Source organism: Artemia sp. Qi Xiang Cuo, chromosome 1 (genome assembly GCF_049724085.1).
Source record: "Artemia sp. Qi Xiang Cuo chromosome 1, ASM4972408v1, whole genome shotgun sequence".
Lineage (NCBI taxonomy): Eukaryota > Metazoa > Arthropoda > Branchiopoda > Anostraca > Artemiidae > Artemia > Artemia sp. Qi Xiang Cuo.
The window spans coordinates 53159597-53178293 of NC_142794.1; the positions used below are offsets into that span (position 1 = coordinate 53159597).

Consider the following 18697-nt stretch of genomic DNA (forward strand, 5'->3'; position numbering starts at 1 on the left):
GCAATTTCAGCCTTTGGACTTATTAAGACCATACTACTGGCTATAAAAGTAATGGGTCTCTAAAGACCACTTTGAGGCCTTTCTTCCGGTTATAAATGTAACAAGCCTCCAAAAGGCTCCCCCCTTTGGATGTATTCAGTACCTATACCTTGGAAGGTCCGTACATTGACCCCCTCCCTTCGGATCGGTAGACCCCTCACTAGCAGTTAAGAATTTAATAGTTGGAAATTAGCAAGTGAATAACTTATAATGTTATAGTGAATCTTACCAAGGGAGGGATTGTGTATGGCCATTTTGCTAGCATGTCCTCAACCCATGCCGGTAGTACATCGGAGTTATTGTTAGATGGGAGAGCGCCAAGGAGGTCAGTAAGATGATCGTCTATTATAATGTCAAATTTGGATGCCTCCTGAAAAAATAATATAAAAAATTATTCCATTTGAAGCATTTATGATTTGTAGCTGTGAAAAAAATAAATGTTAACCTTACGGAGGCAGACTGTCACTATTATGTTGATAAGAGCCTAATCCTATTTTTTCCTGCATTGAAAGAAAGTTTTTAATGTGAGGTAAAATAAATGCCTTATTTCTCTTTTAGGAGAAGGTCTTCCTTCCTAGTGAGGTCCCCTCAATAGTAAGCTAAAAAGACTAAAAATTAGTAATATTTAAAAGAATAGTATCAATAAATATCAATAAATTTACTTACATCTTCACAATGCATCGATGATGTGCTAGCTTGACGATGCGCCGAGGGTGCAGGCATCGCTTGACGGTGAGCCGTGGATTGGCTTAGGGCCTGTCTAGAAGGGCTGGGAATCGCTTGATGGGGGGGCCCTCGTAGGGCCGGCATACCTTATGACTGATAGCCTTGATACCTATACTTGGGTCACTTCGTGCCCTCTTGGCTTCTTTGATGGAGGGGGAAGCTCTGGGAATTCCTAAAAAAGAAACAAAACTTTAGTTTTTCACAATAAAATATATCTTATGAAAATTATCAGCCCCTTCCACCTTAATCAGCCCCTTCGTTTCAATGCGAAACTTCTTTGCTCTAAGAGGAATTTAAACTTTCTTAACCTTAATAAGGCAGACCGAATCGGAATGGGGAATATAATGGACCGGTTTTTACTATAATACAGTTATAAATGTTTTATACAAGTGTGTTTAAATGTAACATTTAAAAACTCCCCCTTTCTGTATCACTGTCAGAAACCCTCCCTCTCTTGCTTAACTTTATATGCAGGATTAAAAGAAAAGCTTAAAACAATTTTGTTTTATTCAGCCGTCTGAGGCAAAAAGGGCTCCAGTTCCAGGCCAAGAATTCAAAATCCAGATCGCGATGGAATAATCAATTGAGAATACAGGGCTTGGCACTTATTAATTTAAATGGTTATAAAATAGGCTTGGTGCGCGCCTCGAAATATCCACCCAGAACATACGCTACCTAGTAGACTCGTTTCATTTCCCCCAACCTAAGCCCTTTTCAATATAGCAAAAAGTACCTAAACTACGATTTTTGAGGGATTTAGGCGAATTTATTATGAAAAATATAAAAAATAAATTAGACACTCTTGAGGAAAATCCAAACATTCACTAGACTTTTAGTCTGTAGCCTAGGTTTACATCTGACCTTATTAAAAAAGAGGTGGCATCGCATAATGTTCCTGTTCTACCACTTGTATTTACTATTTGAAAAAATCTCCCCGCCCCTATATCTCGTGTAGAAGACTAAAATAGCCGAAAAATGAATATGATCATCTGAATGTGGGGGAGGGAGGGGATATAGAAAAAGATGCTTATGGGATTTACTGGGTTGCTTTCGATTAGCAAAACTATAAGGAAATTGGAGATGGTGAAAGTTCTAATAGAGAAAGAGACTTACTTCTTGGTATTGGGACATCTCCACTCTTTAAAAAGGTCTGTTGAGTTCAAAATCCAAAATAAGACTGACGAGATTCCCTTTCTATTGACCACTTTTATACTCTATGGCACACTAAGGAATTCCATGGTTTCCATGTTAGAAGATAGATATTTTTCCAGAAATTCCGATAGAAAATACTATGGCTGGTAAATTCTGTTTACATAGGATGCATGTCTGTATACTTCCCATTACTAGCAGCTTTTTCCCAGGAGTCGACGAGGGGAAATCTATTTCCAAGAATTCAGTGACCGGTAGAAATCAATATTTCTCCATATGAAAAATAATACAAAATGTCCGCCTGCTATATCGGGAAATGTTAGGCTAATATATGTTTTTAAGGAGAATCCTAGGGTAATGTAGGTTTTTAAATGGAAATGTAGGTTTTCTAAGAAATTCCTGGGGTGAAGGAGCCCATCACTGGTTTTCAAATGGAAATCTTAGAATAAACAAACCCTTAGGTTTTTAAAATGAAACTATTGGGTAATTAACACGTGCATCTCTTCGTAAACATTCCCTGTGACGTAACAATTGCATCGTTTAGAAAATTAAAACCACCCGAGTGTCATGGGAACCCAGGGATGTCGTCAGAATCCTGCTACGGATGTTGTGGAATCCAGCGTGTTGTGGAAATCCTGGGAGGGCTGTTGTAGAAATCCTGGGAGGGCTGTTTTGGAGTCTGAAATGTCTATGCTACTCATATTACCCCTATTAAGAGTCCAAACCTATTGGCAGGCAGCCAACTATGAGCCAACACACTTTGTTTCCATGTTTTTTGTCCTACTGTGTTCTCTTTCCTTTGATTTCCTCATAACTAATTTGTAGCCCCGATTTTTTGGGGTGGGAAGTATGACCCCCCCCCCCCTCCTCCCCCTACCTTTGGGCCCCCACGGGTGTAGTCAGGAATTATATTTTGAACATTGAAACGAGTCAGTTCCACAATTCCTATAAAATTCACCGCAAGGGTTGGTAGCAAAATTTCTAGTCATAAGGGAAAAGTAAAATGAAACAAGAGAAAAAAGTTGCTAAAACCTATTAGCAGGCAGCCAATTATGGGCCAACAAACTTTGTTTCCATGTTTTTTGCCCTACTCCGCTATCTTTCCTTTGATTTCCTCATAACTAATTTTTAGTCCCGATTTCTCGGGGGGGGGGTTGCCCCCCAGCTGTGGGCACCCATGGATATAGCCAAGAATTATATATTGAGCATTGGAACGAGTCAGCTCAACAGTTCCTATAGCATTCACCACAAGGGTTGGTAACAAAAATTTCTAATCATAAGGGAAAAGTAAAATGAAACAAGAGACGACCTAATTTGAAGCAAACAATGATTCTTCAAATAATCTATGTTGCTTATGCCGACATTAGCGCGAATACTTCCTATAAAAAAGTTCACATGGCTTTTCTTGCGTCTTCACTAAAAAACACCTGTACACAAACTTCTCAAAAAAGTCAAATGAAGCTAAAAAGATGGACAGTTGTACGACTAGCGCTAGATGAAAACAGGAACATGTACGGGACCCCTAAGCAACAATAAAAAAAAATGTAAAATTTTTCATTATCTTATAGTTTTTGGTTTTAAAAGGGAGTTTAATACTAGACTTTCTTACGATTTTGAAATTCTATAAAAACGAGACACATTTAGATAATGAAATTTGCTAAGAGTTTTATCTTTTAATTTTAAGGGCCAAAAGAGGAAAAATGCTAGCTATCTAGAGCAGGAAACTTAGTTTACCAGAATATCTGTAAACCAAAGGAACTCATCCAAATAGTTCTTTCCATATCCCCAATAAATAACCCAACTCTCCCAATTCTTATGAGGGTATACTACCCTTAACCAGAAGTTAGCCAGTCTCTGATCTTCTTATTTGTATTGTGACATAATTCCTTAAATTTGTTCCTTGTGGCGTTGTAGCAAAACGTTTAAGTATTTTTAGGTGATTTACATGTGCAATACTCTTTCAGCTAGACTTATTTTCCCCTCCATTTTGATTACAAGAACCTTGAATGCTCTCCCTGTCCTCTTTTCCAAAAAAAAAAAAAATATAAATAAATAATGCAAGGGTCCAATGCCCTGGCTTCTCGGTCCTTCTTTATACCTTATAAAGTTTTGAAGGCGTTGACTCATCTACTTGTAATGAAATTACTAGCTCTGCTAGAGTCTGGTGTGGGTCTCAATTATGCATTTTCCTCCAGTTCTTCCACTTTTTTGGAGTGCATGGACGCTCTCTATCCTTAGGTGCAAAATTATCATTTTTGAAGCACAGAAACCAGCATCTTTATGTCGTATCTAACAGATTAAGTGGCGTCGTTAAGGGAGGGGGTCAAGGGGGAGGGTATTAAGTAGCTTTAAGTTGCTCGTTTTAAGTGTCAAATTTCTCTTTGCTCTGAGCAGATATATTTTTTAATTAATCCATGCTCGTTTTTAACATAAGGAAAACGAGAAACATAGGGGTCCATTATACTTTATAATATGTTGCATATTTATATTTTTCCAAATATACTGCCTTTGAAACATAATCATCAAGTAAACTGTGAGCCTAGTTAATGCCAAAATTGAAAAATGTTCTGTACTTCCATTTTTGCCACATTTGCTCAGGTCAATGTTTCCCCTTGATATTTAAGCTGCTTCTACTTCCTAAAATCTATCGGTTCAAGTTCAAGATTAGATTCTCTTGTTCTAAAAATTTCAAAGTTAAAATGAATTCACCCTCTACATCTGCAAATAGGACAGAAATGAAATCATTAAAGAAATAAAAGGTAGATATACAGTGAATATAATTTTCTGAATGAAAAAGAAATCATTGAAAAAGAAAACAAGACTTAGTAATTTTTATAATGATATTCGTGCTATAACTAGATGGGTCAAATCGGTTGTCGTTTGGCCATAGAATTTGGAAGAGGGGGATCCGCCCCAGGAATCATTTAACTTAAACTTATTACTTTTCGAACACTTTCAAATTTAAAATACGGTCTCTATTTGGATATGGGGAATATGGCACAATATAATATTGGACAATCTGTGGTAATACTTTGACTTACCCTGTATCTTTACTTAGACAGCGCTATTGTGCTGCCTATGATTTTTGTTTTGGCTTTATTTGGCCCGCTGATATCAATGCTATTTATTTATATAAATTGGCAAACCCACAAACAAATCAATTTAATAAAAAAATCGTAAATAATGTTTCAATAGATCACGTATATTAAAAGTCTAGTACAAGAAATTAAATCTTATAAAGTCAAAATCCATTCAAAATTACGAGCAAATGAAATGCGCAATATCCGGGGCTATTAGAATGGCGCTTGGTTGAATTATGAGATTGAGTATCCTGTGCTGGGCGTGGGGGTCGGAGGAAGTGGGGGGGGGTATATACTGCAATGTTAGTGGTGAGCCTGGCTGAATAAAACCGAGTGTATACGAAATTTACCTTCGCCCACCCGAAAGCTTGTTTACATTACACTACTGTCGTATGCAGCAGCTCATTGCTGACATTTTTAGCGGAAGCCAAGCATCAGCACTCATATATATGATTGTTTCAAGTGTGTTTGTTGTTTATAATGCATTACGTAATGTTTTCTAAGCTCATCATGTAGCATGTTTGTTAAATAGTTACTTTTCTTCACTATCGCTTGAATAGCACCTACTTCAATAGCACCTCCTATTGCCCCCCATTAAAAATACTGTAGCTATGCCCCTGGAGAGAGTATTATTAATCTAAGTCTTAATAAGAACTCTGTGTGGTTTGGCTGCACATCTCTTTTGAATAAAATAGTGCTATAAAATGCTTCAACAAAAAAAGATTATTTTGGACGAACAAAAAAAAAGAAAAAAATCACGTAAACTATGTTAAATAACAATACGCTGAAATCTAAGCCTAGCCTACATGCAGTTCTTTATTGTAGATGCGTCAACATTTAATATTTCATGCAGAATACAGCAAATGCCATATATTGAGAAACAGTGTGAACAAATTTAATGTTATTTTATGTCGTTCGTAATTTTCCTGACATGGCATTAAATTGTCAGGCCAGATCACCCACCCCTTCAGGAAACATAAGAAACAGAATTTCAGGGCCAGAGTTCTTGAATAATTCTCTTCTTACATAATAAATTACTGTAGGGTAAAGGCAACTTGGTCACATTTAAATCGTGAAATTAGAAATAGATTTGAAACTTCTACAAACTTCAAAGGATGCTACATTAACTATGTTTATTGTCTTACTATATAAATTACTTCAACCAAATAGTATTACAGTTATTATTACCACTAGAACAAATCCTTGTACTTTATTACCAGTAGCCTATATTAATTACTAGTAAAAAATATTGTTTGCTAGAAGTGATACTTTGTAAACACAACACAAAAACAATAATATGAAAGTTATATGAAAGATACGCTCTGTTTCTAAAAGAGGAGAAAAACTAATGTATTTTTGTTTTTTGCATTCTTCAGGCTTGCCATTAAAAGTTTCATTATCTTCATGTATTCCGAATTTTAATTTCCAACCACTTTTTCTAAAATGAATTTTCTCTAAAAATGATTTTTTTTTTTTTTTTTACTATCTTCCTCTTCTTTTCAGTTGTTATTCGTATGACCAAAATGGATTTTAATAATAAGTTATAGTTTAAATATTAGTTTCAATTATGAGTATTCTAAAGGATCAACTTTAATTTAAATTTATTTAATGATTTGAGACAGCTTTCGACAAGGCCGTACCAAGGATTTTTTTTTCGGAGGGTGCTTTACCCAATTTTTTTTTTGGGGGGGGGGTTACACAATACAAATCTAAAAAAAACATACAAAATTTGTTTTTGTCCATTTTGTTACGTTTTTACGATTCAGACAAATATTTTGGGAGGGGGGGGGTCAAACCCCCTACCCCCTCCTCCCCTCCCCTCTAGATATGGCCTTGGGTTTCGATAGCTTTTTTTATCTTTTGATCAGTCATCCAAGGTCATTATAAGTTCTATATTTTTTTCGATATTTTTCAAGATTTGTATGCTGAAAATGCGTAGAAAGTATTTCCTCTTTGGAAGAAATTGTCAGTTGCATCTAATAACTAAAATAAGAATTGCGAATATTGTCACGTTTCCAAGCATCCACTTAGATTACTGTTAGGTCCTGACATATGTCTTTTGGAAGGAAAGCCCACTGGACACTTTCTTTGAAAAAGATTTCTTGAAAAGGCCCCCATTTGCATAGAAACGAGTCATCACAATAAACCTTCTTTTCTAGGCTACAAGATACCATCAAAAGATTTTTATCCAGGAACTTTGTTAGATGATTCCACGGTTGAATTGGATAGTAATTATACGACGAAAGAAAACGGAACAGAAACTCATTTAACCGTTCTTAGAGGAGATGCTGCCTTTCTGCCTTGTCGAGCACAGAGCTTAGCTCAAAGAACTGTAAGTTATCTTTTGTATTACCATGACAAAGGCAAGAAACCATAAATATGAGAAACGCTATTAATTATATAATCCTCGTTTTGTCAGCATATTCTTGTCTTTCAGCACACCTTTTATATTGGGCGCTGCAACTGATTAATTAAATAAAACAATGTTTCAAAATAAAAGTAAAGAGCCGTATCAAACTTCAATCTAAAAGATATGTATCATTTAAATAACAAGAGTTGCCACCCTCCTGAAGTCCCACTCTTTATTTAATAGTTTTACCACTGTTTTCTTCATAGCATTTCAAAGTCCAACAAAAAAAGTCAGTTGGCAATTGCAAGTTTCTATTTATCGATTTCTTAAATAGAATTCCATTAATAAATTGTACAACTAAAATTCTTATTCTTAAAAGCCAATCAGAAAGACGTTTTTTTAAGTGTTATAATGTTGCTCTTTACTTGCGCTCAGAAAAAAAACTTTCCTTTTTTAAATTACGTTCGCTTTCGTTTGGGGCTTTCCGTATATAAAGGCTTAAATCTCAATTTTAGTAATAAAAAGCTCTTTAAGCTAAAGTTTAACTCTGCAAAGTAATACATCAATAACAAAGAGTTAATTATTTTTATTGGCTATGTGCAGTAAAAAAATATTCTTTCTTAAATATAGGGGGAGTTTTTGCCCTCTCCCCCTAAGAACCAATATCACCTTCTTATCCCAAATTCATGCTTCTACATGAAGGGAGATAGTTTTGGAATACGGTACCTGAATAACGGTATTTGGAACAATAGTCTGCAAAACCCCTGTCCAACTTTATGGTGCAAGTTGAGTGTCCTGATAACAGGGCTTTAGATGACCTTTCAGAGAAGGTTGAATATTTGGGTTTTAAAAGCGCTTATGAGGTTTAGGTACCCCCCATTCCCCTCAATAATACCCTTTGATTTCTGTTCCAGTAGGTGGTACAAAACAATGTAATGCTACTTCTCGTTCATTACCATTTACTTACGGCTCATTACTAATTTCGGCCTCATTTTTCTCGCTTAATATTGTCGATTAATTACTTATCTCGGAAATACAACATTAAGAAAATGAATTCTATTGAAAATTGTGAATACTTGTATATACTATGAGATACGTAGTAGCTGAAATCAGATTTTTTGTTAAAAATCTTAAAAATAAGAGTCCTCCAGGCCCTGGTCGATTATTTTCTAACCATTGAAGGCTTGTCCCAGCTTCTTTTGTTGCTAAGCTTCTATTTTTTGTTTTGGTTCTTTTTTGTAGAGCAAATGCCAATTTCTTTCAAAACAGATATAGCAACCCCCCTTCCTTAGCATGGAAAAGCAAACATCGGTCCTATTACTAAGGTTTATCAACCAAGTAAGTTGCTTGAACTTACTTTAAAATCTCTATTTGTTTCGCTTGATTTTAGTTCCAACCAGCTGGGTTTCGCTAGAGGTACAGGCTGTAATCATACATGCACTGCTTTCTCTCAGATTTGAATTTCTTCTGGGTTTAAGGAAGACACGAGAAGGGTCTCTTTACTGGACCAGGGGCATATTAGTCAACAGTTGAAGAAGGGTGATGCACTGATATCTAACAACTGGAGGTGCATCAGATATCTTTTAAAATACTATATGCCTAGTAAAGTACTAGCCACAGTTTTATTACAAACCTAAGAACGACCTAGACTCACACCTTGAGGAAGAGCAACACCGGTTTGACTTGGTAGGTCTTGGTATGAGCTTATTTTCACTATTAGGCTGATGGTTGAAGAGTCCAGAAAACATAAGAAAATGTACATTCTCTTCATTGATTCCAAAAATATCTTCGATTTTGCTGATCAAAACGTTTCATGGGAGCTTTTAAAATGTTACGGAGTATCTGATAAACTAGTCAAAATGATAATTGCACTCTATGAAGATATTGAATGCTGTGTAGGAATGTAATATTAGGACACGCGTTCCTTCAAGATAGTGTATGGTGTCAAACAAAAGTATTTCCTATCCCCAACCCTACTTACTAATGCAATGGAATGCATTCTACGGCAGTTGTTTGGCTCTGGAGTAAAGATTAGCGGTATTAATATCTGGTATCTAAATTTTACTGATGACGTTATCAAGGAGGCACACTTGTGCCTCTTTAAAGAGGCGACCCACCACTATGTTAAGCAATTTCCGGTCCTAGCGGTCGCAGAGAGACGGTGGTGATCGCATTTTGTAGCCTAAGCTCAAAGTAAGAAACATACAAAATTTCACCCCCCCCCCCCTCCGACTTTATCTTCATGGGGAAAAGTGGGCTGGAAGTTTCGACTCTCCCACCACAGCCCCCATATAACGTTGTTCGATCAGACTGAAATTTAGAGGATAAGCTTTCCTAGGGCCTGGGAACTCATCCTCGAAATTTCAGCTCAATCCGATCACTCTTTCCCTGTTTTCCAAAAACCCAATATAGCTACTTAATGTTCATCAAAATTTATATTTTGTTAGCCACGCCTACAGGCCACAGTTGGCAAAGGATCCGGGTGAATGAGGACTCATTCGAAGTAGAATTCGACCTGTTAGGGCCTTTTGATATTTTCAGACCGAAAAAATTATACCCCAAATTTACATTTACGAAAAACCTCGTTTTCCTATAAGAGCCCATGTTAATTTTTGAAATTCCTAAAAGCATGGTATCTCATTATTAAATTAGATCAAAATAGTCCTCTTAACCTGACAAGACCGACTGCAAGCTTCCAAAAATTCCAGCTCTTTCCCAGAAGTTTTTTTTGACGAAAAACGAAAATCTTACTTTTTATTTGCTTGCGTCGAAAATAGATTGAAGAGACTAAAAATAATTTAAAAAGAGTCTCTGATGGTACAGTGGTCACTATTCCTGTCTTTCATACGGAAGACCCGGGTTCGATTCCCCGTCAGAGTAAATTTCTTATATATTGAATTTAAAGTAGTATCTCTTAAATTTAAAGTTTAAAAAAGAAACTCAGTTTTTTTTTAAATCCAATCTATTAAATCCTTCGGCTCAACAGGCGTCTCCAGAAGAATATCACAGTCGGCCTTCAGCTTACAGGTAAGTCTCCACTGCTTTGATGACATGCCGTATACCCACATGCTCGAAGAAAAGTTTAAAAAAGAAAGTCTTACTGTGCATTTGATTTGAGTATTCAGGAATTAAAAGCCTTAACAGAAGAATCTTCAAAAGCGGGGGTTTGGGGGGCGGCAGCCCCCCACGTTAACTCCTGACACGATCAGCTAACAGTTAGTCAAGCAATAATAAGTAATATACTGTATAAAAACGTGCAGAAATTATTTGAAAAAAACTACGTTTTCTAAAGAGTTAAAGAGGCTGAGTCACAAGTTAGAACCTTAAAACATACAGGGATTAGGAGGTAGAGTTGGGGGGCTGCCGCCACCCAAACCCCCTGCTTTTGCAGCCTCTTTTATTAACATTTTTATTTTGGGGGTCTGCCACCCCCCTCAACCCCCGCTTTTTCCCTTGCAAAGAAGCGCTTTGAAACACGAACGAAGTCTGCTTGAATTTTTTACCGTAAGAACATCCTATTGCATCTCTTTGATTAGAAACAGTACTGAGCCTGTTTGCTGGATTTTTTACAGGAGATTTTTCCCTAGCCGATAACAAGCTATAATGTGATGAACTTAACAATTTTAAACAGAAAAAACAGAGAACAGAAGAAGGGCTCAGCATAAACAAGCAGTTTAGGTTCAGGTAGGTTCAGGTTTATCTATTTTTCCATCATACATAATCCCACTTAATACATAACTATACCTGGCACAGAGACAAGTTTGTAGTTATAACTTTAACAGACTGAGTTGTCATTGCCAAATTCTCTGAAGATTTAAAAAAAAATGCCATTGAAACAGTTTCATTCGTGTCGGTACGACCAACTGATTGCAGACTGCAGGGCTTAAAAAATCTTAACAAAAGAGGGACTGCAAAAGAGGGGGTTTGGGGGGCGGCAGCCCCCAACTGTACCTCTTAATCTCTGTACGTTTTAAGGTTCGAACTTGTGACTCAGCCTCTTTAACTCTTTAGAAAACGTAGTTTTTTCAAATAATTCTTCTAGAAGAAGCGAAACGGCGAATACAACTGCTACTCGACGCCATTGGTGAAAAGGCGGAAGAAAAGGGAATTATAGTAAATGCCAGTAAGACAAAGAGTATGGTCATATCGACTCTTTTCTGATACATGCAAAGAACAGCAATTGAACAGGTCAATGAATTTAGGTACCTCGGAAGTTGAATTGAACATAACAGTATAACAGCCAATGAAATCAAAAGGAGTATTGGGAAAACGACATCAGCTTTTAAAAAGTTGAAACCAGTGTGGTGCCGTAGAAAATACTCTATGCCCTCGAAACCCCACCTCTTGAATAGCAATGTGATGTCCATTCCCCTCTCTGCAAGTAAATTCTGGAAACCAAATATCCAACTGGAAAAACACGTCCTAGTCTTTGAAAACACATACGCTAGAAGAAAATTGAACATATTAGGCAAGAAAAGGTGGCCAACATAGACGTTCACCAGTGAACCTGTTAACCATGAGCTACTGAATTTCTGAAACATAGAATATGGACGTACCTGGGCCTCCATCTTTGTATGCCAGAAGATTGACTCCTATGTACAGTTTATGGGTGGTGCCCTGAAGAGAGGTGCAAAATAGGTCAGCCAAGACACACCTTATGACGGCAATAAAAACAGGATCTGAGTAGAAGGAGAAATGTCTCTCCAACCACAGTGGGAGGACCTCGGGGCTGCAGTTCAGCTCCATAATCTCTTCTGAGGCTTCGTAGCCGCTTTATACGCCATTCCTGGCTCTTGAGGATCTAAGGTTAAGAGAGAACCGAAATTTTGTTTTTCTGATTGATATTATAGGGTCATTCGGTAGCGTTTTGTATTCTTTTGCCTTGTTTAGTAAGCCAAAATGCAGTGTACCACATAGCCTGATATTTCGTTCTTGGTATTCTGATCTTTAAGTCCGTGTTGTTTTGGGATCTTGGATTTCATCTTATGAAATTTCAGTTATAAGCCGGTTTAGCCATGGAGGAGTTCTATTACCTCCAATTTTTAGTTTACGTTTGAAAGATTGTTATAATACTTTAAAAATTTTAGCTTATTTTTTTTATCAGCTGAAATTATCTGTTTGGCTTATCTTGATGACATTATTTTACTTAGTCGGTATAAAGCGGTATTAATTGAAAATTTTAAGCTTTAGTGAATGATTTAAAAAAATGTATGGAAATACAAGTTTCGAAATGTCACTATTTTGAAATAAGTGATCCCTTTAGTTATCTCCTTGATTTTGGTAATTCTGGGCTTTCCACGCTTCAGATTTGGTGACGCGCCTGAGTGTTCCGTATTCTTCCAATGATAGTATTTCACCTCATTTAATAATCAAGTTTCAAAAAACAAGTATTTGTAACTGAAAATAAGGAACAACATTAAAACTTAAAACAACAGAAATTATTTCGTATATGAAGGGGGTCTTAAATTCCTCAATCCTCGCTCTTCACGCTAAAGTCTTAAAGTATTTTTAAAATACTTTCTGTTAAAATTCAACGGCCCTTGTTTTTGAGCAGTCTTTCTTAAGAAATTGTGACTAATAATCAAACTTTATTGTAAAAGGCAAAGGTTGAGGATGGGATAGTGTGATGAAACAGACTAAAATCCTTCCATAGATATTCATACGCTCAACAAAAAAAAACGAATTGGATTTATTTTTTAACAATATTATCACTTGTACGGTAACTAACTAACTACATACGATTCATTCATGAATGAATTCCTTCTTTCTCTCTCCACTTGCCTACAGCGATTCAGGGGTTTCGTCCATACAATGCCTCAGAATACACCGCGGCCTCCTGGAATTCCTCCTCCTAAGCTATTGAGTCCGAATTCAAGTCGCTTGACTCATTGCCATAACTCTGATCAAAATTTGAAGGGCTCAGACATCAGAACGGCTGCATTAAGGGGGAACTGAATAGAAAAATTCCCGGCTATCTCTTCCATGTTAAATGTTTTAGCTTGTCTGGTGACATCAGACGCATAAAGGCATCAATTTAGGTTTCTATCTGTTCCCCTGATCTAGCAACATAATCTAAGTTTGCTATTTTTTTATTTTTTTTTTCTGGGCTTTCTAAATTAGGCTTTTTCGTGCAAATTCAATTTCAACTTGTCTAAAAGAACGGCAAATACAAGTATAATAAAATTAACATGGACTTGTAGAGGCTGTCTATATAATAAAATTAACATGGACTTGTAGAGGTTAGGCTGTCCCCTCCTCAACGCCTCGCTCTTTACGCTAAAGTTTTTTATTTTTTTTAAAAATAAATTTTTTAGACAGATTAAAACGTTATCGTAAAGAGCGAGGCGTTGAGGCGGAGACCGCCCCTTTCATATACGGAATAATTTCTGTTCGTTTTAAGTTTTAATGTCGCTCCTTACTTTCAGTTTAAAAAACTTGTTTTTTTTATTTAATTTCTGATCGTTTTTTAGTTAATGCAGCTTTTATTTGCATAAAAATTTTACTTTTCTTTTGCTAAATGGATGTCTTTACAAATTAACTTACGTAACTAACTTCTATATTCGTATATTTTTCTTCTAGCAAAAAATACAAAGTTGCAGATTTTTGCAGATATGAGCTTGAAACCTATGTAATAGGGTTTTCTGATACGCTGACTCTGACGGTGTGATTTTCATTAAAATTCTTTCACTTGTAGGGGATGTTTCCCCCTCTTTAAAAAATCGGGTAAATTTTCTCAGGTTCGTAGCCTTTGATGATTAATACTAAACTTAATAAAATTTATATATTTAGAATCAACATTATAAACCCAGTCTTTTGATACATTTATTGACATCAAAATTCCATTTTTAAAAGTTTCGATTACTATTGATCAGTATCGCTTGTTTTTTTATTGTTTTTTTTTATTACGTGTATGTTATTATGTATATGAAGGGGTTCTCCCCATAGTAAAAACGATGCTCTTTACGTTAAAAGTTAAAAAAAAAATTTTATTAACAAAACCCTGAATCAAAAAGGCCGTTTAATTAGAATGGATAGCTCTTTTGAAAGCACAAAAAAAAACTGTAGCGTAAAGAGCGAGGTATTGACTTGGGGGAGAACCCCCTCACATACGTTATAATTTCTGTTCGTTTCAAGTTCTAATATTCCTTCTTACATTTCATTTGAAATGTAATTAGTCCGTATATGACAGGGGCTGTCCCCGCCTCACAGATGTTATATTTTAGATTATTTTTTTTTCTTATTTTGATAATAAATTTTTTATAAAGGTTAAATATGTATATTACAGATCGCTGTTGGGAGGAGGGGACCACCCCCAACCCCAGAATCACACCGGCCAGTTAATTAGAATAGATATCTCTTTTGAAAGCACTAAAAAAAACTGTAGCGTAAAGAGCGAGGCATTGACTTGGGAGAGAACCCCTCACATACGTTATAATTTCTGTTCGTTTTAAGTTCTAATATTCCTTCTTACATTTCAGTTGAAATGTAATTATTCCGTATATGAAAGGGGCTGTCCCCTCCTCAACGCCTCGCTTTTTACGCTAAAGTGTTTTATTGTTTTAAATAATAAAGTCGTGAGACAGAGTCAAGCTTTAGCGTAAAGAGCGAGGCGTTGAGGAGGGGACAGCCCTTTTCGTATACGGAATAATTTCTGTTCGTTTTAAGTTTTAATGTCGCTCCTTACTTTCAGTTTAAAAAAGTTGTTTTTTTTTATTTAATTTCTTATCGTTTTTTATTTAATTCAGCTTTTATTTTCATAAAAAATTTAATTTTATTTTTCTAAATGGATGTCTTTACAAATTAACTTACGTAACTAACTTCTATATTCGTATATTTTTCTTCTGGCAAAAGATACAAAGTTGCAGATTTTTGCAGATATGAGCTTGAAACCTATGTAATAGGGTTTTCTGATACGCTGAATCTGATGGTGTGGTTTTCATTAAAATTCTTTCACTTGTAGGGGATTTTTCCACCCTCTATAAAAAATCGGGTAAATTTTCTCTGGCTCGTAGCCTTTGATGAGTAGTACTAAACTTAATAAAATTTATATATTTAGGATCAGAATGATAAACAATTTCTTTTGATTTATTTATTGACATCAAAATTCTGTTTTTAAAAGTTTCGATTACTATTGAGCCGTATCACTTGTTTTTTTATTGTTTTTTTTTATTACGTATATGTTATTACGTATATGAGGGGGTTCTCCCCTTAGTCAATACGACGCTCTTTACGTTAAAAGTTAAAAAATTTTCTTATTCACAAACACCTGAATCACAAAGGCCGTTTAATTAGAATGGATAGCTCTTTTGAAAGCACGAAAAAAAAACTGTAGCGTAAAGAGCGAGGTATTGACTTGGGGGAGAACCCCCTCACATACGTTATAATTTCTGTTCGTTTCAAGTTTTAATATTCCTTCTTACATTTCAGTTGAAATGTAATTATTCCGTATATGAAAGGGGCTGTCACTCCTCAACGCTTCGCTCTTTACGCTTAAGTTTTTTATTGTTTTTAAAAATAAGGTTGTGAGACCGAGTCAAACTTTAGCGTAAAGAGCGAGGCGTTGAGGAGGGGACAGCCCCAAACCCCTGAATCACAAAGGCCGTTTAATTGGAATAGATAGCTCTTTTTAAAGCACTAAAAAAAACTGTAGCGTAAGGAGCGAGGTATTGACTTGGGGGAGAACCCCCTCACATACGTTATAATTTCTGTTCGTTTTAAGTTCTAATATTCCTTCTTACATTTCAGTTGAAATGTAATTATTCCGTATATGAAAGGGGCTGTCCCCTCCGCAACTCCTCGCTCTTTACGCTAAAGTTTTTTATTGTTTTAAATAATAAAGTTGTGAGACAGAGTCAAACTTTAGCGTAAAGAGCGAGGCGTTGAGGAGGGGACAGCCCCTTTCATATACGGAATAATTTCTGTTCGTTTTAAGTTTTAATGTCGCTCCTTACTTTCAGTTTAAAAAACTTGTTTTTTTTTATTTAATTTCTGATCGTTTTTTAGTTAATGCAGCTTTTATTTGCATAAAAATTTTACTTTTCTTTTGCTAAATGGATGTCTTTACAAATTAACTTACGTAACTAACTTCTATATTCGTATATTTTTCTTCTGGCAAAAAATACAAAGTTGCAGATTTTTGCAGATATGAGCTTGAAACCTATGTAATAGGGTTTTCTGATACGCTGAATCTGACGGTGTGATTTTCATTAAAATTCTTTCACTTGTAGGGGATGTTTCCCCCTCTTTAAAAAATCGGGTAAATTTTCTCAGGTTCGTAGCCTTTGATGAGTAATACTAAACTTAATAAAATTTATATATTTAGAATCAACATTATAAACCCAGTCTTTTGATACATTTATTGACATCAAAATTCCGTTTTTAAAAGTTTCGATTACTATTGAGCCGTATCGCTTGTTTTTTTATTGTTTTATTTTATTACGTATATGTTATTACGTATATGAGGGTGTTCCCCCCATAGTCAATACCACGCTCTTTACGTTAAAAGTTAAAAAAAAAATTTTATTCACAAACCCTTGAATCACAAAGTCCTTTTAATTATAATAGATAGCTCTTTTGAAAGAAATAAAAAAAAACTGTAGCGTAAAGTGCGAGGTATTGATTTGGGGGAGAACCCCCTCACATACGTTATAATTTCTGTTCGTTTTAAGTTCTAATATTCCTTCTTACATTTCAGTTGAAATGTAATTATTCCGTATATGAAAGGGGCTGTCCCCTCCTCAACGCTTCGCTCTTTACGCTTAAGTTTTTTATTGTTTTTAAAAATAAAGTTGTGAGACGGAGTCAAACTTTAGCGTAAAGAGCGAGGCGTTGAGGAGGGGACAGCCCCAAACCCTGAATCACAAAGGCCGTTTCATTAGAATAGATAGCTCTTTTGAAAGCACTAAAAAAAACTGTAGCGTAAAGAGCGAGGTATTGACTTGGGGGAGAACCCCTCACATACGTTATAATTTCTGTTCGTTTTAAGTTCTAATATTCCTTCTTACATTTCAGTTGAAATTTAATTATTCCGTATATGAAAGGGGCTGTCCCCTCCTCAACGCCTCTCTTTTTACGCTAAAGTTTTTTATTGTTTTAAATAATAAAGTCTTGAGACAGAGTCAAGCTTTAGCGTAAAGAGCGAGGTGCTGAGGAGGGGACAGCCCTTTTCATATACTGACTAATTTCTGTTCGTTTTAAGTTTTAATGTCGCTCCTTATTTTCAGTTTAAAAAAGCTGTTTTTTTTTATTTAATTTCTGATGGTTTTTTAGTTAATTCAGCTTTTATTTTCATAAGAATTTTAATTTTATATTGGTAAATGGATGTCTTTACAAATTAACTTACGTAACTAACTTCTATATTAGTATATTTTTCTTCTGGCAAAAAATACAAAGTTGCAGATTTTTGCAGATATGAGCTTGAAACCTATGTAATAGGGTTTTCTGATACGCTGAATCTGACGGTGTGATTTTTATTAAAATTCTTTCACTTGGAGGGGAAGTTTCCCCCCTCTTTATAAAATCGAGTAAACTTTCTCAGGCTCGTAGCCTTTGATGAGTAATACTAAACTTATTAAAATGTATATATTTAGAATCAGCATGATAAACACATTCTTTTGATACATTTATTGACATCAAAATTCCGTTTTTAAAAGTTTCGATTACTATTGAGCCGTATCGCTTGTTTTTTTATTGTTTTTCTTTATTACGTATATGTTATTACTTATATGAGGGGGTTCTCCCCTTAGTCAATACCACGCTCTTTACGTTAAAAATTAAAAAATTTTTTATTAACAAACCCCAGAATCACAAAGGCCGTTTATTTAGAATAGATAGCTCTTTTGAAAGCACTAAAAAAAACTGTAGCGTAAAGAGCGAGGTATTGACTTGGGGAGAACCCCCTCACATACGTTATAATTTCTGTTCGTTTTAAGTTCTAATATTCCTTCTTACATTTCAGTTGAAAAAACTTGTTTTTTTTTATTTAATTTCTGATCGTTTTTTAAATAATTCTTGGAAATCCGGCACCCCCTTCATAGAAATGTCCCTTACCCCAACTAAACATCCTCTACGGAAATATTCTCCAGAGTAACCCCTCCTCTAGCCCCCCCCCTCCAGAAAAAATCCTTCCTGAAAATGGTTGTATACTTTCCAATAACCAATAAATAATGCTGGCAAGTCCGGAGCCCCCTTCATGGCAATTTCCCTTCCCCCATGAAAAATTCCTTCATGAAAAGATCCTCCAACATAACCACCGACCCACCCTTCTCTCCCACTACCAGAAAACCTCCTGAAAACTATGCGCATGCAGATTGTCAAAAAGGTGTATCTCAAGAATTGGTTTGGGTATTAAGTT

The 18697-nt window shown here is 35.6% G+C and overlaps 1 protein-coding gene across 1 annotated transcript in view; it reads left to right on the forward strand.

The window, feature by feature from the left end:
- Nucleotides 1-2056: 2056 nt before the first annotated feature.
- LOC148956460 (zwei Ig domain protein zig-8-like) overlaps nt 2057-18697 on the forward strand; it is a 215298-nt gene continuing 198657 nt past the window's right edge. The window contains exons 1-2 of the mRNA XM_089090988.1: nt 2057-2063; nt 7154-7326. Of these exons, the coding sequence (XP_088947114.1) occupies nt 2057-2063; nt 7154-7326 (180 nt within the window). The remainder of the gene's footprint in view (nt 2064-7153; nt 7327-18697) is intronic.